This window comes from Erythrolamprus reginae, chromosome 11 (assembly GCF_031021105.1).
Source record: "Erythrolamprus reginae isolate rEryReg1 chromosome 11, rEryReg1.hap1, whole genome shotgun sequence".
Lineage (NCBI taxonomy): Eukaryota > Metazoa > Chordata > Lepidosauria > Squamata > Dipsadidae > Erythrolamprus > Erythrolamprus reginae.
In genome coordinates, this window is record NC_091960.1 from 531,640 (window position 1) to 559,164 (window position 27,525).

General features: G+C 61.1%; 2 protein-coding genes and 1 long non-coding RNA gene across 4 annotated transcripts; 1 reads left to right on the forward strand and 2 right to left on the reverse strand.

Moving 5' to 3' along the window:
* Positions 1 to 659: 659 nt before the first annotated feature.
* PPP1R13L (protein phosphatase 1 regulatory subunit 13 like) lies at positions 660 to 14,608 on the reverse strand. The gene is made up of 13 exons (XM_070764939.1): positions 14,523 to 14,608; positions 8,915 to 9,027; positions 8,095 to 8,225; positions 7,164 to 7,701; positions 6,221 to 6,319; positions 5,779 to 5,873; positions 5,240 to 5,639; positions 4,351 to 4,859; positions 3,733 to 3,870; positions 3,168 to 3,301; positions 2,869 to 3,035; positions 2,505 to 2,704; positions 660 to 2,333 (listed from the first exon to the last, which is right to left on the reverse strand). Exons 2-13 carry the CDS (start codon positions 8,967 to 8,969, stop codon positions 2,295 to 2,297), a joined length of 2,505 nt encoding a protein of 834 aa, XP_070621040.1. The 5' UTR covers positions 8,970 to 9,027; positions 14,523 to 14,608; the 3' UTR covers positions 660 to 2,294.
* A 1,726-nt stretch (positions 14,609 to 16,334) lies between these two features.
* On the reverse strand, positions 16,335 to 20,299 carry LOC139174501 (snake venom vascular endothelial growth factor toxin HF-like). Of its 2 annotated transcripts, none has more exons than XM_070764922.1 (8): positions 20,173 to 20,299; positions 19,199 to 19,268; positions 17,972 to 17,996; positions 17,440 to 17,645; positions 17,259 to 17,329; positions 16,811 to 16,852; positions 16,590 to 16,686; positions 16,335 to 16,423 (listed from the first exon to the last, which is right to left on the reverse strand). In XM_070764922.1, the coding sequence occupies exons 2-7, from the start codon at positions 19,241 to 19,243 to the stop codon at positions 16,638 to 16,640; spliced, it is 438 nt and encodes a 145-aa protein (XP_070621023.1). In that variant the 5' UTR covers positions 19,244 to 19,268; positions 20,173 to 20,299; the 3' UTR covers positions 16,335 to 16,423; positions 16,590 to 16,637. The 2 variants fall into 2 exon arrangements, with proteins under 2 accessions (XP_070621023.1, XP_070621022.1); XM_070764921.1 differs by having other exon boundaries at positions 17,259 to 17,338.
* A 1,472-nt stretch (positions 20,300 to 21,771) lies between these two features.
* Positions 21,772 to 25,076, forward strand: LOC139174085 (uncharacterized). Its single transcript, XR_011560294.1, has 2 exons — positions 21,772 to 23,459; positions 24,599 to 25,076. It is a non-coding gene; the product is annotated as an uncharacterized lncRNA (long non-coding RNA).
* Positions 25,077 to 27,525: the final 2,449 nt, after the last annotated feature.

A 27,525-nucleotide genomic window follows, 5' to 3' on the forward strand; every position in this document is an offset into this window, starting at 1 on the left:
ATCAAAGGCTTTACAGAAGTCTAGGTAAATTGGATCTATTGCTTTGCCCTGGTCGAGTTTTGTAGTCCATATATTTTTGCAGTGTAAAAGTTGTAGATTACAGTATAATTTTTTTCTGAAACCAAACTGTTTGTTAGGTAGTAGGCTGTTTCTAAGTGGAGGGTAACAGCTTGGTTAATGATTGATTTTAGTGATGCAGCATAAAGAGATTGGTCTGTAATTTTCAACTAGGCTGGGGTCTCCCTTTTTGAACATAGGGATGACCATGACTAGTGACCATGGGTTGAGTAGGCAGCTGGTCCTGATATATTTTTCAAAGATTAAAGGTTCAGCTATAGCAGTAGAAAGCTTTTTAAAGAAATATGCACATAATCCCATGATGGTGAACCTATGGAACAAGTGCCACGGTTTTCTCCATTGAATTCCTCTGCAAGACGTGACCAAAGCCAGTGGGACGTGATTTTGCCTTGTGGTGAAGGGCCTGGTGTTATGCGCTCTGGTGCTTACTGGTTGGGCCCCTTTGCTGTCCACGGAAGGCCACCTCTGAAGCCTTTACTCGGATCATCCAGGGGTGGGTGGCATTCCAACCCCACAGCCAGATGTTTCCTCTTTGTGCAGAGGTGTTAATACCCACACACACATTGAACACAGCCACCACATTTGTCCAGTTAGACCATTTTATTACGGAATGCTACATTTCCCAGCCAGGGCTACCAACAATCCCAGGAAGGGTCCACCTGGATCCCCAGTGATGCCCTCCCTCCTCTGGATCTGAAGTCCCAACTGGGGGGTGCAGGACTTGCAGGCCACGAATCCCCAACCTGCATGGAGCTGTTCCTGAAAGGCCCATCCCCTTAAAGGCACAAAATCGCCTCCCTGGCACCATCCAAAGGCTCTCCAGAAGCATTGGGACGCGCCCTGCCATCCTGGATCAAGTTAAGGCACAGCGTGAAAGGAAGGGGCCCCTTGGCCAGGCGAAGCTCCCACGGAGACCCCTTGGCAGAGGCAGGCACAAAACCCAAGCTTTGGCACGCAAGTTGCAACTTCTGCCCAGGCGGGCAAAAAGAAGGCACGGGGCAGGGGGCAGCATCCTTCCTCCCTGAGATCTCATTGCAGCAGTAGAATATGCACAATGAGCACTGGCACCACGCACAGCTTTCTGCTGCAGCTGGAATATCAGCCTGTGGGCAGCCCCGGCAAGGAAAGAGCCCAGCTGCTGCCCAGCTGACCAACAGACTCAGCCCCCCACCCCTTGCAAGGGGCATCTCCCCACCTCCCTCCCTCCGATGTAGAAGGATGCCTTGAGTTGCTCAGGCTAAGCAGCCAAGGACTTTCCCTTCCGCTCTGGCCAGACATCAGCTGCAACCTCAGGGGATCAAGCCCACAATGGGCTTCAACTTTAGACATGATTTGTAAAAATGAGGAGGGGGGCTATGCTTCTCTAAGAGGGAAGAATTCAGGGGAGCCTGGACATCTCTTGGGGTTATACGGAAGGGTGGCAACTTGGGGTCCCTTAACTCACTTCAAAATAACGTGGAACGTGTCGTCCGCTCAGTGTGTTGAGTGGGGTGAGAATATTTGAGAGAGAACTTCTGGAGTCGAGAGCAGCACATTTAAAACAAAGCATAAGACCACAGAGCCCATGACTCTCGGTTCAGCTCCGGGGGGGGGAGGGGAGCTTTGGCCTGCCACCACCAGACAGAGAGCCCCCCCCCCGCTTCTGCACTCTGTCCTTGCCCAGAGGCAGCTCACTCTTTCTCCAGAGGCCCAAAGCGAAGAGGCAGGAAGAGCCAGGGCTGCCCCCCCTTCCTTCCGCCTTCACCGTGTTGGTTGGTGGGGGTAAAAAGAAAAAACGTTTAAAGTCCCACTGACTGTGAGTTGGGGGCAGCAGCGCCGCTGAGTCCCCACGGAGGGAGCCCAGGAGGCAGGGGTCTCTCTCCAGCGAAGGCCAACTGCTGGGGGCTCCAGAGGAAAGTCAGTCAAACTGGGGCAAAAGGGAAACTGGGAGGTGCAGCCGAGGCCCAAGGGCACTGCGCCCACTTCCCTGGTCAGCCTTTGCCTGGGGGAGGGGCGTGTGGCTGCATTGGCTGTGGGGGGAGGCTCCAAAACTCTCCTCCAGATTGCGGGGGAGGGGGGGTCCACGCAGAGAAGCAAGAAAGGCAATGGGGGAGGGGGGTCCTCCCCCTCCGTGGAGGCTCTTCTGAAAGCAGAGGGTGGGCAGCCGGAGCAGGGGCAGGAGGCCTCCGCTGGGTCTCCCCATGTGCCTGGGGGCGAGTCCCCCTCCGACCAGGCCTCTACGTCTTCTGCTGCTGGGGCCTCACTCTGGGGAAGAGCTGGGAAAGGGGGAGCAAGAAAGGCCGAGGCTGGGCAGCTAGCCAGACAAAGCCAGCAGCCCCACCTGGCTGGAAGGCAGGACACACACACACACACACAGCTGCTCTGCCCTCCCACGCCCCCCCCTCCTGGGCTGCTGCAGGGCAAACCTTCCGGTCCCCGAGACTCACCCCAAAGTAATTCTTGGGCACGTAGCCCTCCTGGCCGTAGAGGGAGGCCCACCACCAGTCCAGCTCCTCCTGGCCATCCCGGCGCAGGACGGTGACCGGCTCCCCTTCGCGAAAGGAGAGCTCGTCGCTGAATTCCGCGCTGTAGTCCCAGAGGGCATAGATCACCCCGTTGTTCATCAGCCCCATGTTCTGCTCCACATCTGCGGCAAGAGAGACCATCCCGCCCCATGGCACACAATGAGAAAGCATCCACACACACACACACAGGCTTCAGTGCCCCCCAGTCGGTGCCCCCTGAGAAAGGACGGACCTGCTCAGTGCCCCTGAGCAGAATCGAAGGGCTGCCAGCCCCCCTCCCGCTCACCTGCCAGGTAGCTGAAGCACTCGTTGTAGCCGTCTCGGTACGGGTCGCATTTCTCAATGGCCAGGCTGCCGTCGCTGAACGTGGTGGCAAAGATGGCGGCCCCGTGCTTGACCAGGGCGATGCAGATGGCCGTGTCGTTGCAAGAGGCAGCGCAGTGCAGGGGGGTCCTGGAAGGGAGGCAGGCGGGGGGGGCTCAGGGAAGGCCCGCGTTGCATCCGGGCTGCCCTCCCCCTCTGGCAGGAAGCACCGGCACAGCGGCTGCCCTCCCTCCGGCTCCCCATCCCGCCCTGGGGACCCACCATCCATGGCTGTCTGGAGAATTGACGTTGGCCCCAATGTTGATCAGGAAGTCCACGATGCTGTAGTTGGCCCCACAGATGGCGTTGTGCAGGGCGGTGATGCCCTCGTCGTTCGGCTGGCTCGGGTCGTTCAGCTGCGGCGGGAAAAGGCAGAGAGGCGTCCGAGGCTGAACCAACGGAGGGGCAGTTTGCGGGGGAGTCTGGCTGTGCCTCCCACCCACCCCCAGGACGCTTCCCTGCCCTCTCCCTTCCATTGCAGAGTTCTTGGGGCTCTGAGCTTGGCGAATTGCTGGCAGGGAGGACGAGACCCTCTCTGGTAATGAAACCGCCAAGCCCAGAGGGCACGAAGGAACCGCCAGCTCCGTCCAGCTATGGAGCTCCACTTCTGCGGATCCTCTCTGATTCCAGCTTCTGGCTCTGGACTTTCTCTGCGTCCGACCTGCCTCGCACAGCCGCTGTCTGCCTAAAGAGGGACCCACGAACCACACGCCATCGCGGCCACCGCAGCAGGGCCCATCCAGCCAGGGAAGGTGCCCCTTCCAAGGGCTGCCAGGCACCGGCTCACCTCCTTCACCGCCTCCTTGACCACCTCCAGCTCTCCGGTCAGGGCCGTGTCCAGCAGCAGCACCAGTGGGTTGAGCCGCGCTTTCTTGGGTGTCCGTTTCCGGGGGGAAGACCCCTTGCGCAGCGCCGAACGCTTCTCCTGCCGAGCAGCCCACAGAGCGATTAGGGCCAACCCTCCGCCACACACAAGTGCCCCTTCCCCACCATTGGCCCCTGGGGGTCCCTCCCAAAGCCAGAGGGAGGAAGCAGCGATCAGGACCAGACCCTACGCCCCCTCCTCGGCCACAGGAGCTGCCCTCCTTCCAGGGGCTCCTGGGCCCTTTGGGATGAGGGGCCACCCAGGAGGGAGGCACTTGGCCAAGTCTAGGAGGAGCACCAGAGCAGCCTGTCCAGGGAAGGTCAAGCCCCCTCCCCAGTCCAGCCAGATGGGTTGTTTTTTGGGAGGGGGAGCCCTTGCCCTTTCGGCCTCCCCTCTGTAGAGCACCAGAGTCCCAGGCCAGGAGGAAGGGCCTCTGGGGCCTCTCTGGTGGGGCTGCCAGCTGCTCCTTCCTCTGGACCCCCAGTGGGGACCCCCACCCTGAGGGAAGTGGGCCAAAGGGCCGACACACTCTCCACTTACCGGGCTGGGCATTGGAGACGGGGTGGCCGGGCTCTCTGCTGCGGGTGGGGGGGTCAAGGCAGGGCTGGCGGTGGGGGTGGCCGGCCCCCCCTTCTGCTCCGAGGCCTCAGTGATGGGCGAGAGGTCCGGCTGAGCGGGGGGGTTCCCCGCGGGCGCAGCCTCCTCCTTGCAGGGCGGGTGGTGGAAGAGGCGGCTGATGATCTGCTGGTACTGCTTCTTGTGGGGCGGCAGCAGGGCCGGGCTGGGGTTCTGCTCCATGGAGCCCCGGCGCTTGAGTGGGCGCGGCATCTCCGCCAACACCCGGGCCACCTCCTCGAACTCCGGCACCTTCTGGGCCTCGGGCGGGAGGACCGGCTGCAGCCGGGTGGGGCTGAGGGGCCGGGCCAGGCCCTCCATCTCGGACTGCTCACCGCCCGGCAGGAGCACCTCCAACTCGGCCTCCCCTTCGCTGGGGGTCAGGACGATGGGCACGAGGCGCTCGGCCGGGGGGCCTCTGGGGCTGCTGTTGCCTGGAGGGGGGGAGGGGGCGAAGCATTCAGCCAGCGCCTGCGGGGGGGGGGCCCAACTAAGCAAGGCAGCCGCCAAGTGAGCCCCCGCAGCAACACAAAGTTGCAAAATGAATCTGCTTGAGAGAAGGTGGCAAAAGGGGATCACATAACCCCGGGACACTGAACGCAGCACGAGTCCATGCCAGTTGCCGAGTGTTTGAATCTGGATTGTGCCATGGTCATCGGGGTGAAAATGTTTGAATGATCGTTAAACAAACCGTTGTAAGTGAAGGACGACTGGCATTTACCAGTTGCCTTGCATTCACCCCCACCCCACCCGGGCTGTGGTGCCAGGGAGACCCCCCCCCCCGTTGCCCCTCCCTCCCTCCCGCGCCACTCACCTTCGCTGCCGGGCTGCACCGTCCGGAGGTGGGGCTGCGCTGGGGGCCCCGGCTGTTGCAGCAGCAGCTTCTGGAGGGAGCGCAGGGCCAAGGGGGACCCCACTGGCCCCGGGGGCAGCCCCAGCCTCCCGCCCCCAGCCCCCGACTCCCAGAAAGCGTTCTGCAGCCGGAAGATCATGGAGAGGGGGAGGGGCTTGTGGCGCCTGGGGAGGCCGCCCCCCTGCGGGACAGGCGGCGGGATGGGGATGCGGGAGACAGGCTGCCAGTTGCGGGGCAGAGTGCCGGCCTGGTTGGATGCCAGGGAGCGGCGGAGGGAGCTGTCCGGGCGCCTCTCTCCCGCCAGGGCCGAGACCTTGTAGTTCCTGGGCAAAGTGGCGCTGCTCATCCCATAAGGCTCCTCCTGAAGGGGGGGGGGCAAGCCAAGAGAAGGCACCGTCACTGGCCTCCCTCCGTCCCTCCCCCCTCCTCTTCCCCCCCTGCCAGCTTCCATCCCTGAAGGCCAAAGTCCTGGTCAGCCTCCTCCGGGCAGGGACACTGACCTTCCCAGGCCAGCCCCCATCCAGGCTGGACTCCTTCCAGGGAGCGAGTGGCAGTCCAGCCGCGTTCTGGTGGAGGCTTGTGAGCGCATCCACACCTGGGGGGTGGAGAGACCGTCGTCATTGAAACCGAGTCTGCGACCGGGGGGGGGCAATCTCCTGCACCCTGCAGTTGTCCCCAGTGACACACACACCCTGTGGGAAGGGCCTCCCAGGGACCCTCACCCAGCAGACAGTCACAGCCATCGGAGGCCGTTGGGATCATGCAAGGCCCCAACCCCCTGGGACTGGGACCTGCCGGGGGAATCCAGGCCTCGCTCCAGAATCCCCTGGGAGAACCTGCCAGTGGACGGAGTGGCATTGGGGAGCCTTCAGCCGCCCTCTGGCAAGGGCCCCCGGGAGTGCCAGGGCTGCTCAAGGAATTCCACACACAGGGCCAACTCACGCTCGTAGCCGACTGGGTGCGGGGCCTTCTTCTCATAGACCACGTCCAGATCCGATTCGTTCCAGCCTTTCGGGGCTCTCCTCCGCATCCCTAGGTCATCTGCGGGGAAGAAACGGCCAGGGAAGCTGGGTCAGAAGTGTTTCTCCAGGGGGCCCCGTCCCAGACAAGGGCAACGGCTGTGGGAGGAGCCACAGCAGCCTTCGGGGGACACGCCTGGCCAGACCGCAGCAGGGCCTGGACATTGGGGGTTTCTTGGCCTCGTTTCCCCTGCCAGCTCTGCTCGGCCCCCCCAGCCCTCCAGGCGGACTGCAACTCCCAGCACCTGCCTAGTGGTCCCCACGGCTTAGAAGGGGGGGGGGTGAGGCGTGGGCCCAGTCCAACGAGAGGTCACCAGGTGGGACGGGACGGTTTGCAAAAGCCCTCGACTTAATTTTTGCTACTGGTATTTAAAAGCCAAGACTTTTAATCTTCTGAAACACCCAAATTAAAAACAGAAGGGAGGGGTATGGGGGGGGCAGAGCAGTTGAAACGATGCTGAGGGGGAGGGGCAGGTTTGCTATTAAAACCCAAGAAAGGTCAGGAGTCCTTGGTGTTTCCGTTCCGTTCCCCTTTCAGCAGCACAAAGACGTGAACGGGGCACAAAAGGCACCCTGGCTCCCCCCCTCCCCCCCCCCAGAAATCAGGCTGAGCCAAGGCAGCCCCAGCACCCACCCAGCCCTGCCCCAACAAGCCCCGGCAGCCTCCGCAGGGCTGGAAAGGGGATACCCGGAGTTGGGTTCCTTGCAGAGGCATTTTCCCGGCCCCTCCCTGCGCCCTGAATGCAGCCCGTAATTAGCCTCCTGAACAACACCCAGGCGGGGGGGGGGGCAATCCAGGTGCAGTGCAGCTGCAGGGCACCAAGACCCCCAGAGAGGGCCAAAGGGGGGGGCTGGCGCGCACTCACCTTGTGCCCAGAAGGAGCCGGGGGCCGAAGGGTAGAGGCTGTGGTTCTCATAGGGGGGCGGGAGGGGGGGCCGCGGAGAGGGTCCTCGCTCTGGGAAGAAGGCCTGCGACATGGCGCTTTCTCCGGGCAGCCGCGGAGAGCTGGCCCGGCCCCCCCACCCGCCAGGGGCAGCAAAGGGTCGGTAGTCAAACGGGCGCTCCGGGAGGCCGGTGGGTCGGAAGGAGCGAGGGGACCCTGCGTGGGGGCCGGAGGGGCCCTCGTAAGGGACGGCCATGACTTTGGGCCTGGAGGGGCCGGTGGGGCTCCAGTCCACCTCCGGCTGCAGGAAGAAGGAGGGCCGCGGGGAGGAGGGGCGCCCCAGGGTGGGCTTGGGGGAGAGGAGCTGGCTGGGCGAGGAGCTGTAGGGGGAGAGGCTGCGGGGGCCACCGGGCTCCACCAGGTCCCAGGTGGGGCTCTTCCGCAGGTGCAGGGGGGAGGCAGCCCGGGCGTCCGTCCTCAGCAGGTCCGGGGATGAGAGGGAGCTGAACCTGTCGGCCATCTGCCAAGCGAAGGGGGGGGGGGGTCAGCCCTCTTTCCTTCCAGGCAGAGGGGAGGGGGCCTAAGTGGGGCTTTGCCAGGGGTCTCTGCCATCTTCCCACCTGAAAGGACTCCTCTGTTTATGGGAAGAGGGCAGTGGGAGAACCCCTGGAGGGTGGGGTTCCACCTTCTCAGCCCCAGAACCTCTAGAGCAGATCCACGGTACGGCCTGGTCCTCCCCCCGAGACGGGCTCTGCCCCTCCCCTGGAGCTGCCCCTTGGCACTGGGGGAGGCAGGTGACCGGGGGATGCTGAGGGGCAGAGCTGCAGTTTCCTGGACCTGTAACTGCTTAACGGAGGCCCCTCCCTGCCCCCCCACCCCCCAGCTGGCCCCGGCCCCTCCTCCTCCGCCTCACCAGGGATGGAAGGGCGGACGGGCCAGGATTGTCCGTCCAGAGGGACTCCAGCTGCTTGGAGAGTTCGTCCACTTTGGCCGCGGCCGTGTCCAGCTCCAGTTGCTTGAGGTCCATGTGCTTGCACGCCAGGGCTGTGGGGAAGAACGGCAGGTGAGGAGGGGCAGGGATTCCCCCCACACACACACCCCAAGACCTTTACGAGCAGCCTCTGAGCCTGGTGGACCCCAACACCCATTATCCTTGGCCAATACAGGAGGATGGGAATCACAGTCCAAGGCAAGAAGAGGGAGGTGGGAGCGGAGGCCGACGTCCTTAGCAAGGGGCTCCCACAGGGGGCTCCTCTTTGGCCTCTCGAAATTAAGACCAGGGCCCCCGGATTCCTCTGGCTCCCGCATTGCAGCCCAAACCGGCCCCCGAAAGGCTTCCGCTGGCTCAGGGGTGTCCGGCCTGGGCCCTTTCGGACGTCCGCTCCCAGAATCCCCCAGCGGGCAGAATGGCCAGAGCCAAGGAAACGAGAGGGCAGGTGATGGGGCTGGGCTGAAACGGTTCACCTTGGGAGTCTCTGCTTGGCCACTGTAGGAAACTGGACCAGAGCCTCGTGCAACAGCTGGACCCTTCGAGCTCTTGGCTATCCTACCTTGGAAAGCTAATCAGGTGGAAACTCCCTGCACATCTGCTTCTATCTGTGTTCTACTGCACGACGTTGGCATTTAAATTTCAGGACCTGAGCCCCGCCCATTAGCAGAGCCCCTCCCAGTCTCTCTCTCTCTCTCTCTCTCTCAGCCCCTGCCTCTTCTCCGCCGGCCTCCCCTCGACTCACACTGGAAGGTGAGATCCAGGAGCTCCTGGGCGCTGGCGAGGTCTTGGCCGGCCATGGCAGGCGACTCCGGCTTCCACGCGGGCAACTAGCAGAGCTCCGAGGGTCTCAGAGACCTGGGAAGAAGAAGAAGAAGCCCCCCTGTCAATGGCCCCCAGCAAGCCCCTCTGCTGCCCTGCCCAGGCTGGTACCTCCACGGCTGCCCAGCAGGGCCCTGCAGCTGCCAAGCGACCAGCCTTCCCAGTCTCCTGCTCACAAGTTGGCACCGGCGCAGATTTTCCAGGGAGGGGCCGAGAAGCAAGCAGAGCTCTTGATCCAGGCTCTGGGGCAAGGCTGGCAGGACCGGGAAGGGCTGCGCCACCCCAAAACTCCCGGGAACCTAGAGGCGGGTGGGGCCAAGAGCAGGGGAGCCCCAGGATTCCCTCACCAGCACTGCCTCTTCCTGGGCCAGGGGCCAGGCCAGCTGGGAAGGAAGCCGCTCCCCAAAACAAGCCTCTGGTGGGCCCCAGGGGAAGAGCCTTCTCTGTGGCGGCCCCGGCCCTCTGGAATCAGCTCCCTCCGGAGATTCGAACTGCCCCCACCCTCCTCGCCTTTTGCAAGATCCTGAAGACCCATCTATGTCACCAAGCATGGGGCAGTTAGTACATGTCCCCCCCTAGTTCTGACCATTAAATGTTATGTATGGATATGATTGTGGAACATTTTATACATTAAGGGGTTTTAAGTTAGTTTTTAGTATTGGATTTTTACTGTATATTGTTCATGTATATTGTTCATGACTGTTGTTAGCCGCCCCGAGTTTTCGGAGAGGGGCGGCATATAAATCCAATAAATTGAATTGAATTGAATTGATTGTGTTTTAAGATAATCGGATTTTAGTTATAGTTTTAATTATTACATTTGTACATATATTGTTTTGTATTGTATGTTGTGAGCCGCCCCAGGTCTCCAGGGAGGGGCTGCATACAAGTCTAATAAAGGAGGAGGAGGAGGCGGAGATGAAGAAGAAGAAGAAGGGGTCTGGGGCCTCAGTTTCAGGTTTGCACAGGGTTCTAGTCCTCAGGAAGGGGCCAAAGTCATGACCAGCTCACCCTTTGGCTACTTCAGTCAGAGCCAGCTTTGAAGAAAACGACACCAGGAATCCAATTAAGAAAAACGCACCAGACCCCTTCCTCCACCCAGGTACCCAGCCGAGCCCCTTTGCCCTCTGCTCCCAGCCCTGAGCCTGCAGGGACACCCAGGTCCTCGAGAAGGGGCCTTCCGTCCCTCCTCAAAGCCTCTGCCCTCCCACGACGGAGGAGTCCCTGTTGCACGGGACTTTGCCTCCCGCAAGCCCTGAACCGGCTTCCCACGCTCCTTCCTTTCCCAACTCTCAGCCGAGTTTCTTTCCAACTCAGGGAAAGAGCACGGGAGGGCTGCACCCTCCCTCCCCCAATGGGCCTGGGTCCCCTTAGCCCCACCCCAAAGACCCCGGTAACCCCCCGTAGGCAGAGCCCCTTTTCAGGAAATGTCCGAAGGGAGGAAAACTGGGCTGCCAGTCACCCATTTTAAGGTGCCCCTGGAAGCTCCGAACAGCTTTGAGTTGCCTGAGCTGAGGGGAAAAAAAATTAGGCCTCGGATGGGAGGCCACCCAGCGTCCCAAGTCTCCAGACAAGGCTGGGAAGCAAACAAACAAACCCCACATTGTTGATCAGGAAATAACATGGATGGGTTGTAAGTCAGCAGGCACCGGGCTGGGCTCCCCAGTGACTTCACCCCAGGGAATTCTTGCGAGGGGCCGATTGCACAAGCGAAGTGACCGGGGAAGGGCCTGCGAGGCCAGGTCACCCTCTGGTCGAGCTGCCAATCACCCCCTTGGAAACGGGAGCAGAGACTAAAAATATTTATCCTGATTTGCATGCAGGATGCAACCCGCCCTCGCCAGGCGCACTGGGCGATGTGCTGTCACCCGGCCAACCCAGACATGCCTGGCGCAACCCAGCCCTGCGGGGCAGGCGCCAACCCTTTGCCCCTGCCAGAAACACACACACTCTCTCTCTCTCTCTCTCTCTCTCAAGGGCCCGGATCCCCCACAGGGAGGCAGCGCACAAGGCTGTGGGGCAGGGGGGGCCCTGTGTACCCTCCGCCTCGGCCAGCTGCAGCTCCTCCAAGCCTTCCCCTTCATGGACCTGGATCAGGAAGGCAAAAGCTTTCTGCTCATGCTCAGAGGCACTGCCCCTCTCTCAACAGGAAGGGGCTGAAAAAGAGGGACCCCCCAAGCTTTGAGTTCAGATCACCCTAGGGATCACCCTCACTTTTTAATCCCAACAACCGAAGGCAAAGCGAGGAATTTCTGAAGCAGGAGGGCCCGGGTCCACTTTGAGACCTGTGGACTTCATCTCCCAGAATTCCTTTCCCTGCTTTCCTGTCTGGGGAATTCTGGGAGTTAGCAGTCCACAGGGCTCAAAGTTGGACAGGCCAGCTCGAAGCTTTTTAGAAAGGGCTGCGATGCAAAACAGACACCCCTCCAAATGCATTTCAAGCAGCCAGTGGCTCAGCCGGCATTTGGGGGCTAAAGCAAAATCTGAACCCGCAGGAACCCCCCTCCCCCCTCCCCTGGGAAGCAGAGGCTGCTGGACGGGCGTGCACAGGCTGATCCCGGAGGTCTGAACTAGTCCAGGCAGGGAACCAGAAGCTTTGATGGGAAGAATCTTGCAAGCCTGGAGAACGGAACCACAGGAAGAGTCAACAGGGAGGAATGTCTCTGGGCATGAGCAGAGCGCATCTGCAGCCACCCCAGTCTCGCAGTCAGGGCACCAGGCGAGAAAGCGGGAGGGAGGCCATGAGTTCAAGTCCGGCCTTAGACATGAAAGCCAGAGGGGGGGGGGGACTTCAGGCCAGTTGCTCTCTTTCTCTCAGCCTAGCCCACCTTGCAGGGCTGTCGTGGTGGGGAGGATAGGAGGAGGAAGCTGGGCTCCTGGCTGTGTTTGCTGCCTTGAGATATTGTGAAGACTCAGACTCAAGCCCAGACCCTCTGCCCCCCATTCAAGCGCTGTGGAGTCCAGGGCCCCCTGACGGGACCCTCCGGCAAGCCCACGTCCCCTGGGGGAGGCTGCCCTACGCGCTTCTGCCTCGCCTTCCTCCCTGCAGGAAGCCCCCCACTGGTGGTGGCCAGAATTCCTGCTGCTGACCAGGATAGTGGCTAAATACGTTTTGCTCCACCACATGACCTTTCCTCCCACAGGTGGCAGGTGATTAAGTACCGGTGAAGTTAGTCCCAGGGTCTTTAAGGGAATCTGCCCCCCCCCCACTGACTCTGCTTGCCAGAAGGTCACCAAAGGAGACCCTTCCAACCCCCCTGGACACTGCAGCCGCCTTAAGAACTCGCCAGCTACCAAGGGATCTCAGGCTGAAACGGCTCCCTTTTAATTCTCAAACTGAGCGGGGGGGGGGGATGCCTTTTCCTCCCATGACACATGTTGTACGGGATGGTTGCCGGCCCAGCCCAGTTTTTCCCAACCAGGCCCAGCACAACTGGTTAGACTGGTGTTTCTCAACATCAATCGCTTTAAAACAGGGGGACTTCAGTGCCCAGAATTCCCGGCCTGCCGACTGAGGAGTTCTGGGAGTTGAAGCCCCCCCCCCATCTTAAAGTAGCTGAGGTGGCGCTAGATTCACCTCCCCAACCAGCCCACACAGGCTCCAGGGGTGAGGACAGCTCACACTCCAGGCAACAACCTGACAAAACAGCAGAGCAGCCGAGACCTCCAGCCCCGTTTACTCCGGGTGGGAAACCGTGTGTAACGTTGCAATAGCCATTTCTTATGTATCATCTTTTGCAGGGAAGGCAAAAGCCCCTGTTGAGCCGCCCAACCACATTTTTCCCTAATCCATTATTGACTTTGCGCATTAACACAATTTCTTCCTTTCTTCTTTCTCCCACACCAAGAAACGACACCAGAACATCAGCCCAGAGGTTGTCAGCAGAGTTCTTGCACTGAAACCCATTTTTGAAACGTTAAATGGGCCTTTGGCTCGATTTCCAAACTTCGCCTTCAAGCCTGCGATGGAGGCCCCGCTTATTCCACAGGGCAAACCGTTGTGCCCCACCAGGGCCGGTGCTCATTTGAAGCAGGGCCCGGCACGCTCCTCCCTGAGCTGGTCAGCATTCATCGGCCACGGAAGCCACGGACAACGGCATGTTTATTAGAAAGCAGGAGGTAAACAGCAGTGGACAAACAGCCTTGTCTCTGCGCTTGGTGCTGGCTTTGTCCACACGGTCATTGCCCGAGAAGAGAGCAAAACGCGTCACGGGATGAATTTTACCCGAAAGGGCCCTGGGCTCCATTTCATTTTCTCTGGGCCGCCCTTTGGCTCAACCGCTGGCACAGAGGGTGGCGGCAGGAGCCCAGCGGTGCCAGGGATGTGCAGCCTCCCAGATGTTCTGGCCCCAACACCCAGGAGCCACGACCTGTTCAGGCACATCCAGGGAGCTTTGGGTAGCATGCACCTGAGGCTGGACAGGCAAAAGAGAGCCACGGGAGCTGGAGAGATTCTGTGAGGCTGAGGACAGACTGGCCCAGGGCAGCCGCAGGGACACTCCGGCCCTGGGTCAGGGACTTTCCCCCCACAGCAGCCTGACTGCTCCAGAGGCCAGCTAGCCATTGCCCAGAAGGCCAATTCAGCCAGTGGCCACCTTGTGTGGCCCTGAGCCTAAGGGAAGGGACAGCCATGTCGGGGAGCAGGCCACACAGAGAGCCTGGAAGAGCTGACGTGTGGACGGTTGGCCTGAAAAGGTCACCCAAGAAAGCAGGACAGGTTTGGCAGAACTGCATCCTCACTGACTGGCTCATTCGTCCCTTCTCAAGCTCTCCATCCCCCCCCCCCCCCACTGTCAGAAGATCAGAGGTGTCCACACCCCAAAGGCTCCCAGAGGGCTGGAAAGACAGAGCCAGCTGTGGAGGGGCCACCCAGCAGCAGCCCCTGCCAGGAGAGCAGTGGAACCTCCCTGAACAGGAGCAGCACATCTCTGAATACAGGGCATCAGCCAAAGGGGGGGACCTCAGCAAGAGAGATGGAGGGTCTGCGCTGGATCCAGCCCCCCAGATGCCCCCCCCTCTCGGCCAGGAGAGCCACGCGGGGTCTGGAACCCACCTGGCGGGGGGGGGGGGGGAGGACAAGCGCCACCCGAGGCCCTGCTTGGTGCTGCCAGCCGGCTTATCAGCCCAGCGGGTGACATTCTGCTCTGGCACGCGGTCTGGCTGCAAAGGGGGGCCCTTTTTGGGAAGAGAAGGACCGTCGACGCCCGCCCCCCTGCTCTGGCGCTGGGAAGGAGGCCAACTCCCATAACTCTCAACCCTCGGCCCGCCTCTCCCGGCAAGACCCCCAACCTCTCCCTTCATTCGCCTTAGGACCCCCCGGGAAGGAGCGGGGCCGGGGGGGAGCGGGAGGCTTCGGCCGGCGTCGCTCGCTGCCTCCTGTCGCCGGGAAGGGAGCGCGGAGCCCCCGCGGCCACCCCGCAGACCTCGCCCGCCGCCCTCCAGCCGGGCTCCCTCGACCGGGCCGCTCCTCCTCCTCCTCCGCGGCCGCCCCCGCGCCCTCCCCGCGCCCCCCGCCCGCCCACCTCTCTCACCTGCGGCCGCGCTCGCCGGGCCCTCGGCTCCTCGGCCTCCCGCTCGGGCTCCCCTGCAGTCGCTTCTGCCGCCGAAGAGCCCGCCCCGCCCCGCGAGCTCCAGTCCGCGCCGCCCCCGCGAAGGCCCCGCCCGGCCAGGTGAGCCGGTTCCCGATGCGGGCGGCGCTGAGAGGCGCTCCCGGGGACCCCGTCCCGCCCGGGCGACCGGTGTGGGGTGGCGGCGGCCTCGGAGGGGAGACGGCGCGGCGGGCGGCTGAGTGTGGGCGCAAAGGGGCAAAGCCGAGCGCCCACCTGGAGCGGAGGCGGCGCCGCACTTCAACTCCCGGCGGCCCCCGCGCTCCTCGCCTGACGCACCTCTCCGGAATGCCCGGCCCGCCCCCCCGCGCCGCGCCCCCCCCTTCCCCTCCCCAGCCGGCCCGAAGGCTGCGCTGCCTCTGCCGGGCAGGCGACGGGCCTGGAGGGGCCACTAGGGGGCAGCACGGGGGGATCCGCCGGGGGAGGGAGCTTTTTGGGGGGGGGGGAGAGGGGCTCCAATGGGCCTTTTGGCTTCGGGGCTTTGGCTCCCTCCGCGGCGTCGCCTTTCTTGCCGGGAAGTCCCGGAAAGCCTGCTCCGTCCGCTCCCCTTTCAGGCGTCCAGCCCGCCCCGCCGGACCCGGAGGCGCCGCTAATGAGCCTTGAAGAACGTGGCTCAGACTTCCGACGGTCGCTGTGTCCCAAAGTCCTGTGATCCGCCCAGCAATGTCTCAATGGGGAAGGCCGAGCCACCCCCGCGGCACCCCCCCCCCCCACTAGGGCCAGAAGAGTCAGAAGGGACAAACTGCTGCGACGGCTGTCCCACTCCCCAGGAATGTGGACCTCCGTTGCGGTCGTACCTGGAGGACCCCCTGCAAAACGTTCTCACATAAACCCCTCGTGTGCCTGGGGGGAGCCGCGTGGAGCCCTCTTCCCTGGAGCAGCTAGCACACCTTGGGACACAGACACACACACAGGGCTCCCCACACCTCCTGGGCTCCCTGCCAGCTGGGGAATTCTGGGAAGTTGGAGCCTGATCGTTGGAGACCCTCTCTGGAGCCCCGAGGTGGGGGGGCTGCTTTCCAAGGACCCTTTTCCAGCCTTGAGGGTTTCAGTGGGAGAGGAGTCGGGGGGGGCATTCACAAGCTGCCCAGCATCAAATTGCTGCCCCATTGACAGACACTAAGGGGGGGGCGCTTCTTGTACTAAGCTTGTCACCCAGACAGCTGTCAGTCAGGCCTCACCAGGCACCCTCCAGTTCCAGGGAAAGAGAGTGGCAGGTTTGCAGTCAGAGTCACCGGGTGGGGTCACAAACTACCTCCTAAGTACACAAAGTCCGATCTGGGTTCGAGCTTCGCAGAGGTGAACACATCAGATGTTGCTTAAAAACTGGCCCTCTTTACAGAACCAGGCCTGGCATTAAGTATTGGACCTCCTGATTCTGGACAAATGCGCTTTTCTTTTATGTCCACTGAGAGCATCTGCACCAAAGACAAATCCCTTGTGGGTCCACTTGACCAGTAAAGAATTCCATCCATCCATCCAACAGCGCCACCTGTTGTAAATTGAGAGTAAGGCAAGGAAGCTGCGGGCATTCTACTCCGTTTATTCCAAGGCTCTGACGGGGCTAAAAGACATAATTCCACGTTCTTTAAAAGAAACTAAATGATTTTGCCCCAGATCCCCTGACGAGGGGCCGGGAGAGATCATATTTTAATTTTAAAAACTGCGTCACAAGGACAATTTATTAAAAGCCATTAAAGCTGAGAGGGAGACGGCTCCTCCAACGTGGCTTTCGGGTGTAAGACAAAGGTTCCAGGAATCCAAACGTCCTTGTTGGGCTGTTTGAAAAGGGAGCTGCGCTGGTCCTTCAGCTTTGGCCTGGCCGGCTGGGAACGATGTGTTTTGTAGTTCAACAAACATGGGGGAGGTACATGGGCGGAAACACAGCAAGTTCTCCAGGTGTTGGAGATGCCTCCCCTCCCCACTCCCCCACCCCCAGCACCAGGAAGGACCGGGAGCCAGCCGGCCTCCACAGACCAGGGCCCAGCCCACCTCAAAGACCACCGCCCGGACCCCTCACTGCTGGAGGGAAAAGGCTGCTCAGAGGAAGGGGACGGTGGTGGCTCTCGGCTCCTCCGGCACTTGGCTCCTGCGGTGGGGGAGGGGGAGAGAAGAGTTCAGCTCCAGCAGCTGTCTTGGAGAAGCAGCTGCCCCCACCCTCGGAGCCTCTAAGGTCCCTCACAACTCTGCCCCCCCCGCCATGCCTCAGGTACCTCTTGTGCTTCCCGTTCTTGGTCCTGTCCACTCTCTGAGGCCTGGAAAGAGGAAGGGGCCCATTTGCACCCTGCCTGGTCAGGAGGGCTGGGGGCTCCAGGCAAGAGGAGGAGGAGGGGGAGGCAGAGAAAGGAGGGGGAGGAGGCCCAGGGCTTCACCCTCCACCTCTCCCCTCCTGCCCAGGGGGGGAAATGAGCCAGGGGACCCTCTTGCTCAGCCCAGCCCACCTCACAGGGTTGTTGTGATGGAGGAAGAGATGTTTGCCTCCTTACTTGTGAAAGTAATAAAGATGGAAGGAAGCAGGCAAGGGGGGGAGGGGCGGGGGTGGGTTGTCGGCCAAGACCTGCTTGTGGTCCTCGTCTTCCACCTCTAGCCACTCTCCCCTGTGGGCCCCCCCACTGACTGACTGGCCATCCAGGAGGGCTGCTCTTCGGCCTCCTGCCTCACCTGCATTCACAGGCCAGGTGCTCTGTGAACTTCATCCCTTCCATCTGCGAGGTCAGTTTCTTGCCGTTCACCTGCATGATCTGCCCGAGGAGAGGGGCAGCGGGTGGGTGGCCCTCCGGCAGCCGCCCCAGACCAGGCCCAGAACACCCCCCCCCACTCCCCACTCAGGAGCTGCCCTGACCTGCAGCCGGACGGTGCGCTTGGTCACTGCGAAGCACTTCAGCCGGTCATTGTTGCAGCAGCCGCGGCATCGCTGCAGGGCCACACAGCTGGGCCTGAAGAAGTGGGCGATCTCCTGCGGGTGCTCCCTCTGGACGCTGACCAACACCTCCCTGGGCTGGCAGGAGCTGCGCCTGTGCAGCTGCATGTAGTGGATATACGGCCTCTCTGAGGAAGGGGGAGAGGTCAGACGCTGCTGTGACCTTCGGACCCCCCCCCCCTTGCCTCTCACCTGCCCGCCTTCCCCCTCTTCTCCAGCCCTCTCCCCATGAGAGGAGCAATGTGCCAGGACTCTGCCCTACCTGTGGAGCCCTTCCCCACAGGCTCTGAGCAGGCAGGGGGCTGGGGGGCATTTCTGCCAGGGATTGCACCCAGGGATTGTGGCAGAGGGGTGGGGGCAGAGTCGGGGCTCCCCTGGTCTTTTCAGGGCTGGAGGGATGCTCTGGGCCCCCACCCCACCCAATGAGATCTTAGAAGGGGGAGGGGGCACTTGCCTTTTTCCGGCCCTGGCAAGGAGCCCTGCAAGAGAAGGGAGACCAGGCTGGCACCCGAGCGCATCCCAGGCAGGAGGGAAGCAAGGAAACCAGGCCCAGCCTGCACCCCACCCACCGCACTTACGCAGAAGAAAAAATAAATTTTAAAAAAATTCAAAAAAACAGACCAGCACTGACTGATTCGGTTTGGTGACATCATCGTGAAGTCCCCAGTGGGTCACTACAGGTTTAGGCGAACCAGTCTGAACCGGGAGGAACCCCCTGCTGTTAGTAGGAGGCTTTAAACCCCGCCCACCTGGCTCCTCCTCCTCGGTGGCTCCTCCTCAGGGGTCACACTGCAATGGCTCACTTTTGAAATCAAGAAGCCTCTATTCCAGTGGTGACCACTAGAGGGGGATGCAGCGAGGCGCCTCTCTGGGTCTCCGGCAGGGGGCACAGATCTGCCAGAGGATTATGAAGAGCTGGAACAAGGCTGTCACAGAGGCCCCCCCCCTCCCCCTCCACTTTTCTGTCTGGTTGGGGCTCCAGCTGGGCCTCCCACCCCTCAGGTGACTCCGAGATCACTGCTGCTGCTGCTGCTCCCTCCCTCGAGGGAGGGGCCCCCACCCACCCCGGCTGGGCCACCGGCACCAGTGCAGCTGCTGCATTTAAGGCCAAATTGGAAAAACATTTGTTGCCCCTTTTCATTAATCTCATAACTTTTGTTTTTCCTTGCATTTTTTAGATGAAATTTCATAACTATTCATAAACTGAAATGAAATATAAAATATATTCATAAATGAAGAAACTGTTTTTCTTTTAAAATTTTTGGTTTTATAATTTTTTAAAAAATTCCTCTTCATGAGCCTCCTTTGACTCCTTGGGCCCCGGAACCAGGGAGGGCGAGATTGAAAACTTTTAGCCACCGGTTCACTGCCTGGTCGCTGGGTGGACATGGTCCACTTGGCCTCCTGCACCACAGTGGGGAGGGGGGCGTTTTTGCTTTCCCAGGCTCCAGGGGCTTTCATTGAACCTCTGGGGTGTGTGTGTGTGTGTGAAAGCTGCCTCTCCTGGGCTCTGGAAGCCAGAAACAGGCCCAGAGGACCATAAACGCCACTTTCATTGGTTTCCCTAGCTAGACAGCATCTTTACTCTGTGGGGCTCTTTTCCTTGTTTGGCTGAGAACTGCCTGGGAGGAGTCAATCCCAGGCAAGCCCCCCCCCACCAGGGAACCCCAGAGTTTCTCACCTGTATGCAGAAGAGAATGGCAGCTGCCAGCAGGTACCTCGCCATGGCCCGGCTCCTCCTGGCTTGACAGCTGCTCAGAATAAGGCAGGGGGGGGGATCAGAACTGGAGAAATTTCTGTCAGATTTAATAGGACCAAGGGGAGGCAGAAGCAGGCAGAGCCGGCCAGATCAGCTTTCATGGACAGCGAAGAGAAGCTAGAAGAGGCGGGGGGGGGGGCAGCCGAAAGGCAGAGGGGAGAAGTTGTGGGGGGAAGAAGCACAGGCAGAGTGGAGCCACTTCCACCAGGCCCCGTCCAGCCCCTAAGTGGGGAGGGAGGGAGGTGGCCAGGGGGGGAAGGACAGGAGTCCTCATGGCACGGGGGGGGGGCAATGGGGTGGCACCAGGGGTGAAAATCAAACTTTCGCCTACTGGTTCTGTGGGCGTGACAGGCGAAAGATCCTGCAAAGGCCCCATTCCCTCCCCACTCTGGGGTCAGCCAGAGGTGGCATTTATTTATTTGCTAGTTCTCCAGGACTGCTGCCTTTAATCTATTGTGGGAAGCAGTACAAATATTTCCAACAAATACAGTAATATCTCATATTTCAGTAGAAACTGTGGAAACCACTTTAACAGCGTCGAGGCTTAGCCAGCACTTGAGCATCTCTGCAGTTGCAGCGCAGGATCAGCGCGTAGCTACGCCCCCCCCCAAAGGGGCCAAATTCTCAAAGGCCTCGGCTGGGGATCTCTAGCGCCTCCTGCCTGTCAGCCCTCAGGGGCGACTGGAAGGGTCCCGACAGCAGCCCAGGCGGCGGTCAGCAGATGCTGGGCGGCAGCCTCGCGGGTCCAGGATGCCGCTGCCGGACGTTTTGGGAGGTGCCGCGCCTCCGGGGGAGGGCCGCGGTGGGAAAGCCGTCGCCTCGGGCGGGACTCGGAGGACGGAGCTGCAGGCTGCTTTGCTGCACGAAGGGGGCGGGGGGCGGGGAGACCCTCTCACCTTTGCCCAGAAAGCCGCCCCCTGCCAGGCTCCCCGCGGGAAAGCTGCCTGCCCTTTGCTGGGTCTGTTGGCCGGTGCCGGGAAGTTGCCACTTGCTTTCGAACTTAGCACAGTCCAGCCGCCGCTCGGCTCCCTCGGCTCAGCCGGCCGTATTTAGGCTCCTGGGCCGGGAGGGGCGCATCGGCTCCATCGGAGGCCACCTGAGCTCGTTTAAGCCCCCGCGCGGCTTTAAAGCAAACGCCGCTCGCTTCTTCCCTTTGCGGCCCCGGGCCCACCTCGCAACCGCGCCCGGTGCCCTTCAGCTGGGAAGCAGCCCTCCCGGTGCGCAGGGGCGCCCGTGTTTCGGCGCTGTAACCGTGGAGTCCAGCGCAGTTGTGCTACTGCACCTGGGCAGGTAGCGAAATCGTGCCCAGATGCGGTAGCAGAATTGTGCTGGATTCCGCTCAGAGCCACGGGGGCGAGCACACGTCACCGCCCCACCTTAGCAGCCCACCTCTGCCGGAGTGGAGCCTCCCTCGTGGCCGGCTGGGGCGAGGCTGGGATGGCCAGGAAGCTCCATTTCTTGCCCCATCGGGGGAAAAAGACCCCAAGTATTCCCCGTCCCAAGAAAACCGTTTATCCCCCAGCAGGCACCTGGGCTCGGTTTCCTAACTCTTGTTGCCCCGAGTTTTACCGAGGGCAGCGCCGTGTTTGGAGAGGCAGAGCTGGGTGCAAGTGGAAAAAGGGAGGAGGGGGCTTTCTGTGAGTCTTTGGGGCCCTCGCCGCTGTTTTTCAAACTTGGCAACTTGTGTGGGCGTCAACACCCAGAATCCCCAGCCAGCCCAGCACCCAGGGCAAAGCTGGCCATTCCGGCCTCTAAAGGGCCGTTTGGCAAAGCGCCTTCCCTCCGCCAGCTTGGACTACATCACCCGTCGCCCACAGCCCGCCGGGCACTCCCACGTTCGAAATGCCAGGCCGCCGGAGACACTGGAAGGAGGAGACCCGAGTTTGCCTCGCTCTCCGCCCCCCTGACAAGGAAAAAGCGCCGAACCCCGAAATGCGGGCGCCTGGCGGGACAGGGTGCGGAGCGAGGCCGGGCCCTGCCCGTCACCCGCCCTCCAGGTAGACTGCCCCTGCCCAAGGAGGCTCTGCGTGGCGTGACGCGGATGACGTTTCTGTCGCTACTTTTTTTAGCTCCCCCAACCAGCTGGGCGACGGGCACCGACGCCACCAGCCCCTCCTCGGCTAAGGCCGGTTTTTACCTCACCGGTGACTCATCCGAGACCGGGAGGCGGGTCCTCCGCGTCACTTGTGAATGTACCCGACGGAGCGGGGGGGGGGGCGGAGAGACGTGCGCGCCTCCACGCTGAGATGCGCGCGAAGCCGGTGCGCGGCCGGACGGCGCAAGGCAGGAGGCGGCGGCGCAATGCCGTCAGTCGCGGCGGCGGCGGCGGCGGGCTCGGTCCGGCGGGCCGCGGCTTCCCGGGCGAGCGCGCGCGCGAGGCGCAGGGCTATGAATAGAGTGGCTGACGTGCGGCGCGCAAGAGGGAGCGCCGGCCCCCGCGCTATTTTTAGAGCCGCCGCGCCAGAAATAGCCTCCTGGGGAGCTGCGGCCCGGCCGGGATGACGCGGGCGGCGGCGCAGCGGCTGAATCAGAGAGCGGCGGGGTTCGGGCGGCCCGGAACGGCCTGGCAACCTCTGCAACCCGAGGGCCGCGCCCCGGCCGCGGGTCAGGACCACTGAGGGCGCCGCCGCTGGAGCGCCGCCTCGGGACCTTCGACGCGAAGCTCCGCGTTCTTCGCCCGCCGCCATCCGCCAGGACGTTTGATCTTTCCCCGCCGAGACCCGGCAGCCGCGCGGCCGGAGGGAAGATGGACTTGCGCGCTTTCCCCGGAGGCCCCGTCGCCCTTCGGCAGCCGCTCCGACCGCGCCGCCTCCGCCTCGAGTGACCGGCGCGACCTTTTCCGCCAGAGGGCGCCCGAGGGCCACGCTCCTCCGACCCACCTGGGCGCCCGGAGGGATGCGGCGGTCACGGGGCCTCCCTCACTGTCTCCTGAGAAGCAGCCTCAGCAGGAAGCCTCCAGGGGTGTCAATCCCTCCATTCCCCAGCATCCAGTCAGAGCCGAAGAAGCAGAACGCCTTCAATGAAAAAGCAGAAAGTCCGGTGGTGGCCCCTTGGAAAAGCCCCTTTGGGGCCCGAAGAGAAAGGTTGGGGGAGGAGGGTGTTGAGTGGGGAGAGCGCTGAGACCCGGAGAGACCGAGCCAGGCGGACCCCTTGCAGGCAGCATCCCCCCCCAAACCCTCAGTTTTCTGCCAGCTGATTCCTCTCCCCTCCTCCCTCTTCCAACCACTGTCCTGGGTGACCTGGATCTTCAATCAGCCCCATTGCAGGAGGCCTGACTGAGGACAAAGGAGCTGCACCACTCTCCCCTGGCCTGGAAGGGATGAAGAGTTTTGTCTCCATCAGGAGTTGGGCAGCCTGTACATTGAAAAAAATTCAAATCCCAAAGCTGCTGCTGACCCCAACTGGCTGCTTCCCTGAGCCTGCCAGCCCCTCTGAGCAGCCCATGCCCCCCTCCTGGCCCCGGGGGCCCCTCGCAGGGGATAGACGAAGACCCCACCCACCCTGCATGAAGATAAATCCACTCTTTTCTCCCATTGGCTCTCTCTTTCCCAGCAGATGTGCTTCCTTTGGGTAGAAATCCAGCCACAGCTGGAGAAAGTGGAAGCCCACACCTGGCGGGGCAGGGACGAGAGTGTGGCCCCTTGCAGGGCCTGGCGGTGAAAGGGACAGAGAGCAGGTGTGTGTATGTGGGGGGAGTCTTCTGTCTGTCTGGAAGGCACAGCTCTCGCTACCTGGGGCGTCTGGTGGGGCCCCCGTGGAAGGACCAGGCTACAGTTCTGGGGCATTGCCAGCCTCTTATCTGGTCAGAAATTTCCTTTTCAAAACAAACCCTGGGAATGTGGCCGGGCTGGAATTCAGCTTCCCTACAGCTTTCGCTCAGTTGACTGAAATACGGTGACCACTACACGACTTTGGATTCCAGAAGTTCTGCTCCATTTCCCCTTTTTTTCCCAAAAAGGAGCTCCAGCTGCCTATTTGCTGTCTCTTCCGCCTTCTTTACAGAGACACTGCAGAGCAGCTGGGAACCTCGAGGTAACCCACATGGCGAAGGAGGGGTGCTGGTCTGCAAGGGCTGGTAACCCCCCCCCCCTTTCCTGCAGCCAATCCAGAGACACACTACCACAAATGCAGCCTTTCCAAGGCAGTGCCAGGCTGAAGCCAGGAATCTACTTCTGGAGCCCAGGTGCTTCTCCACAGAATTATTATTATTATTTATTGGATTTGTATGGATTTGAATGTCCTTCCCTGGGCTGGAGTTTTGCAATCTTAACATGCAGGTAAAAGTTTCCCCTTTCCAGGCCTGTCTAGCCCTGCGGGGAGGTTGCTTATCTCCGCTTCCTGGCCGAAGGGGCCAGCATTGTCCGAAGACCCTTTCCATGGTCATGTGGCTAGCCCAGGGGTAGGCCAAGTGGGCTCTTCTAGGACTTGTGGACTTCAACTCCCAGAAATCCTGAGCCAGTCATGTTAGCTCAGGAATCCTGGGAGTTGGTCCACATGTCACAGAAGAGCCCACTTGGCCGACCCCTGGGCCGGCCTGACTGTATGCTGAGGCATGTGGCCCCAATTTATTCACTTGAACAGTTAGGAGCTCACCCCATTGCGTGGCCCTCGGGTCTCGAACCGGGGCTGTCAGCTGTCCACCTGATAAGTCTTTAACCACTGAGGCATGGCAGGCCTGGTGTTACATAAACGGCCTTGGCATCATGCGGGAAGCCCAGAGAATACGGGAGACGGAAAGGCAGAGAGAGGAAGCGGTAGGACAGGCATGGGATTGGGCAGGGGGGGTGGCAGGGTGGCCCCCAGAGGGAGAGGGTGTGCTGAGCAGCGTTTTGACCCTGGGCAGGAAAAGAACCAGGGGAGAAAAAACAGCCGTAAGGCCCACTGAGGCAGCAGAGGCAGAACAGGGGGCCATGTTGGGGAGAGTGGGTCTGCCGTGCCACGATTTATTATTCTAATTTAATTTTTATTTATTTAACACAATTTTTAAATTGCCCAGTAACAGGAGCTCTCTGGGTGGTTTACCGTAAACACACCGAAGAAGAAACAAGACAACCTAAACAACGTCAAATATAAGGAAAATTAAACTACAACTTTGACCACAGCAGGTGCCGATTTCCAAAGTAGAACTGTGCAGCCTGCAGTCCAGCAACCGGCCCTGGACAATTTGTTGTTATTATTATTATTACTATTATTATTATTATTAATTAGATTTGTATGCCACCCCTCTCCGCAGACTCGGGGCCCCACAAGATAAAAAGTATTTAAAAATAAAAGAAGTTTGTTAGTTATATACACTCATAATAATGTATCTTTTATCTGCAGCCCAAGGCAAGGCCTCTTCACTCGATGTGGCTTAGGCAACCCAAAAGGTTGGACAACCACAATCTAAAGTAATACCACTAGAAGGAACGGAAAAAGACTTGAGGAAAAACTGGAACTTTGATATTATACATGTGGACGGCAGCAGAATCATTTTATGCGCAAAAACGGAACGAGCCCGATTCCCACAATGGCTGCAAGCGTTTGTGGAGTTAACAGAGATGACTCAACCGACGGCGTTGATTAAAGAAAACAAACCATAGCTACTTGGAAACCACTTCTGGCCTTTGTGCTGGAGGCGGGAAAGAATGAAACTTTGATGTTGGGTTTTACCTGTCAGAACGTTTGTTGTTATTATGTAACAGTAAAAAAACTTGAGGTTTGATGTTAATGATCTTCTGCACCAAATGGAGTTGGAAGCCAATCCCTATTTTCTTTGAATTTTATATTATAATAAACTAATAAAATATATGTAAGGCAACTTAAAAGTTTTCCCTGGTGCTGAAATTACACAATTTGGACACCAGTGGAGTCTCTGTGGGGAGGGGATTCCTGCAGCCTCCCTCCCCCCCTGTTTTACTCTGCCCCCCCTCTGAGGCCTCCCCCCCCTTTGCTTTGTCCCTCTGCCCCCCCCATTCCCCGCCCCTCCCACCCTGAGGCCCCATTTTCTCAGGAGCAAAACATGTGTGTGTCTTAGCAACCCGTTTTGGCTTCCAATTCTGGCTGTTGTTGTTGATGGAGGCCAGAGGCCAAACTCTTCTGGCCGGGGCCCAGCGGCCGGAGGGGAAAGGCTGCAGCTGCCAGCAGTTCCTGGCACGCAAGGCAGGCGGGGAAGGCGGGGACGCGCAGGGCCTGCAGTGACCTTTCACACACAAAACTCTCCTCCAGATAAGGAGTCCGGTTCCTGCCCTGCTAGGCTGCAAATCTCTCTCCCCCCCGCCTTCCCCCCCCCCTCACACACACACACAGAGGCAGGAGCTGCAGCTGGCTTCCCCCTCAGCCTGGATGCTCATCGTTTATGCGCCAGCTGCTGCACTGAGATTTGTTCACACCGGTGCAGCTACGCGTGTTGCCAGGGTGGCACATCTGGAAGGCTTTGTGAGGGGCCGAGCGTCAGAAGAGCCCACTCGGTTCAATCCCTGGGTCAATTTTGCTGGAGAAAAGGCAAAGTTTCCGTTTAGGGAGACCCCCTACTGCCAGATCAAAGTGCAAACCCTAAACCGGGGAGGCAGCGTCTCCTTGGCCTCCCTGCAGCACAGTTGCCCCCCTGGATCTACTGGCCAGAAGGCCTGCTTGACCTCGAGGGCAGAGGTGTGGACTTCAACTGGTCAGCAAAGCAAAGCCGGCTTGGGGATTCTGGGAGTTGAGGTCCACCCCTCTTCAAGCTGCCAGGGCGGAGGGGGACACTGTTCTGGGTTCCAGTCGTCCTCAGCCAGGGAAGCCCAGAGGTCGCCTTGGGCCAGAGCAACCTCCCGTACAGGTGTGGTTCAAAGTCAGAGAGCGGAGGCCAAAATACACAGCTGTGAGCTCCAGAAGGAAAAGCCGGCTAGAGAGCGAACAACACTTGGAGCATGCCCCCCTTTTTAAGGCAACAGGAGTGGAAAGCCATGAATATCACAAGGTACAAGCACATTGTGCAGTGCAATCCGATTGCCCTGACCCTCTGCTGCCCACCCACAGGAAGGCTGCGCTGTTGAAGAAAGGCGCTTGGCCAGGCATACGCTTCCATCAAGATAGGATCCCACCCCCCGCCCCATTTTCCGTGTGCATTTTCCCGCTTGCCTCAGGTCGGCCCTGCCTGTCGGGGGATCCGTCTCTTTCGAAATAACTTTAAAACTCTCCATTTTTTTCATCTTCAAGAAAATTGTAGGTAGCCCACAAGGACCCCCAAATTCCTGTGGCTGAGTGAGGCCTTTGCCAAGTTGACCTCTGCCTACTTCGTGGTCTGTCTTGCCACAGCTGCTAAGCGAATCACCCCAGTCCGGAAGGCAGGAGCACCGCTGCCGGGGGAGCCCGGCTTTCCCATCGCAGCTCCCGACTTCTGACCGCTCCGCTGGAAGTGCTGCCCGAGACGGCCTGCTCCAGTCGCCTCCCCTGCCACGAAAAAGCCGCGCCGCGATGCACCGAAAGCCCCCGGCCAGAAGAGCGCTTCCCCGCCTCCCGTCTGGCCCTCGCCTGGCGCCCCGTCCAGCTGCGGAGACTACAACTCCCAGCATGCTCCGCTGCAGCCCCGATTCCGCCGGAGAGGGGGGCAGAGCCCGGAGTGGCGGCTGGCTGAGACCCCGGAGCCCCCAGCGCAGCGCAGCGCGGCCGGGCCGGAGTCGAGGGCGGGAGCCTTCTGCGCGCAGCCTCCTCGGCCACCGCGGCCGCCTCTCCCGCTGCCCACCGCGGAGCCCCCTCCATCCCTCTCACGACCGGCCACAAGCTCCGCCCGCCCGCAGGCTCCGCCCCTCAGGAGGCCGGCCAGGCCCGCCCCCTTCAGGCGGTCGTCGGGACAGCGACGCCGTTGCCCGGCAACGTCAACAAACGAAGGGTGACGTCAGCGGAGAATGGAACGTCGTTGCCGGGCGACCGCGGGTTGTTTGTTCTCTCCGGCCGGTCGCGTGCTCGGCGGAGACGCACCGGAGAGCCTTGAGCGGACCACGAGGCCCCTCGCGCCGGACTACAGAGCCCATGGCGCGCGCTCTGCCCCTCCCGGTCGCCCGGAGGGACCTCCACCCGCTTGCCCCCCCCCTCACGCCCCCCGACTCCCCGGCCGCCGCCTCCCCCCGCTCGCCCGTGGAGCCCTGAGCTGCCTTTGCCCGCCGGCCAACGACGGAGCCGCAGGAGAGACGCGCCTCGGTGGAGGAACGGGAGGAAGAGCCCCCAGGAGCCCCAGGCACGACGCCCCCCCCCCACTCCGGCCACCGACGCCCCCACTCCCTCCCTCC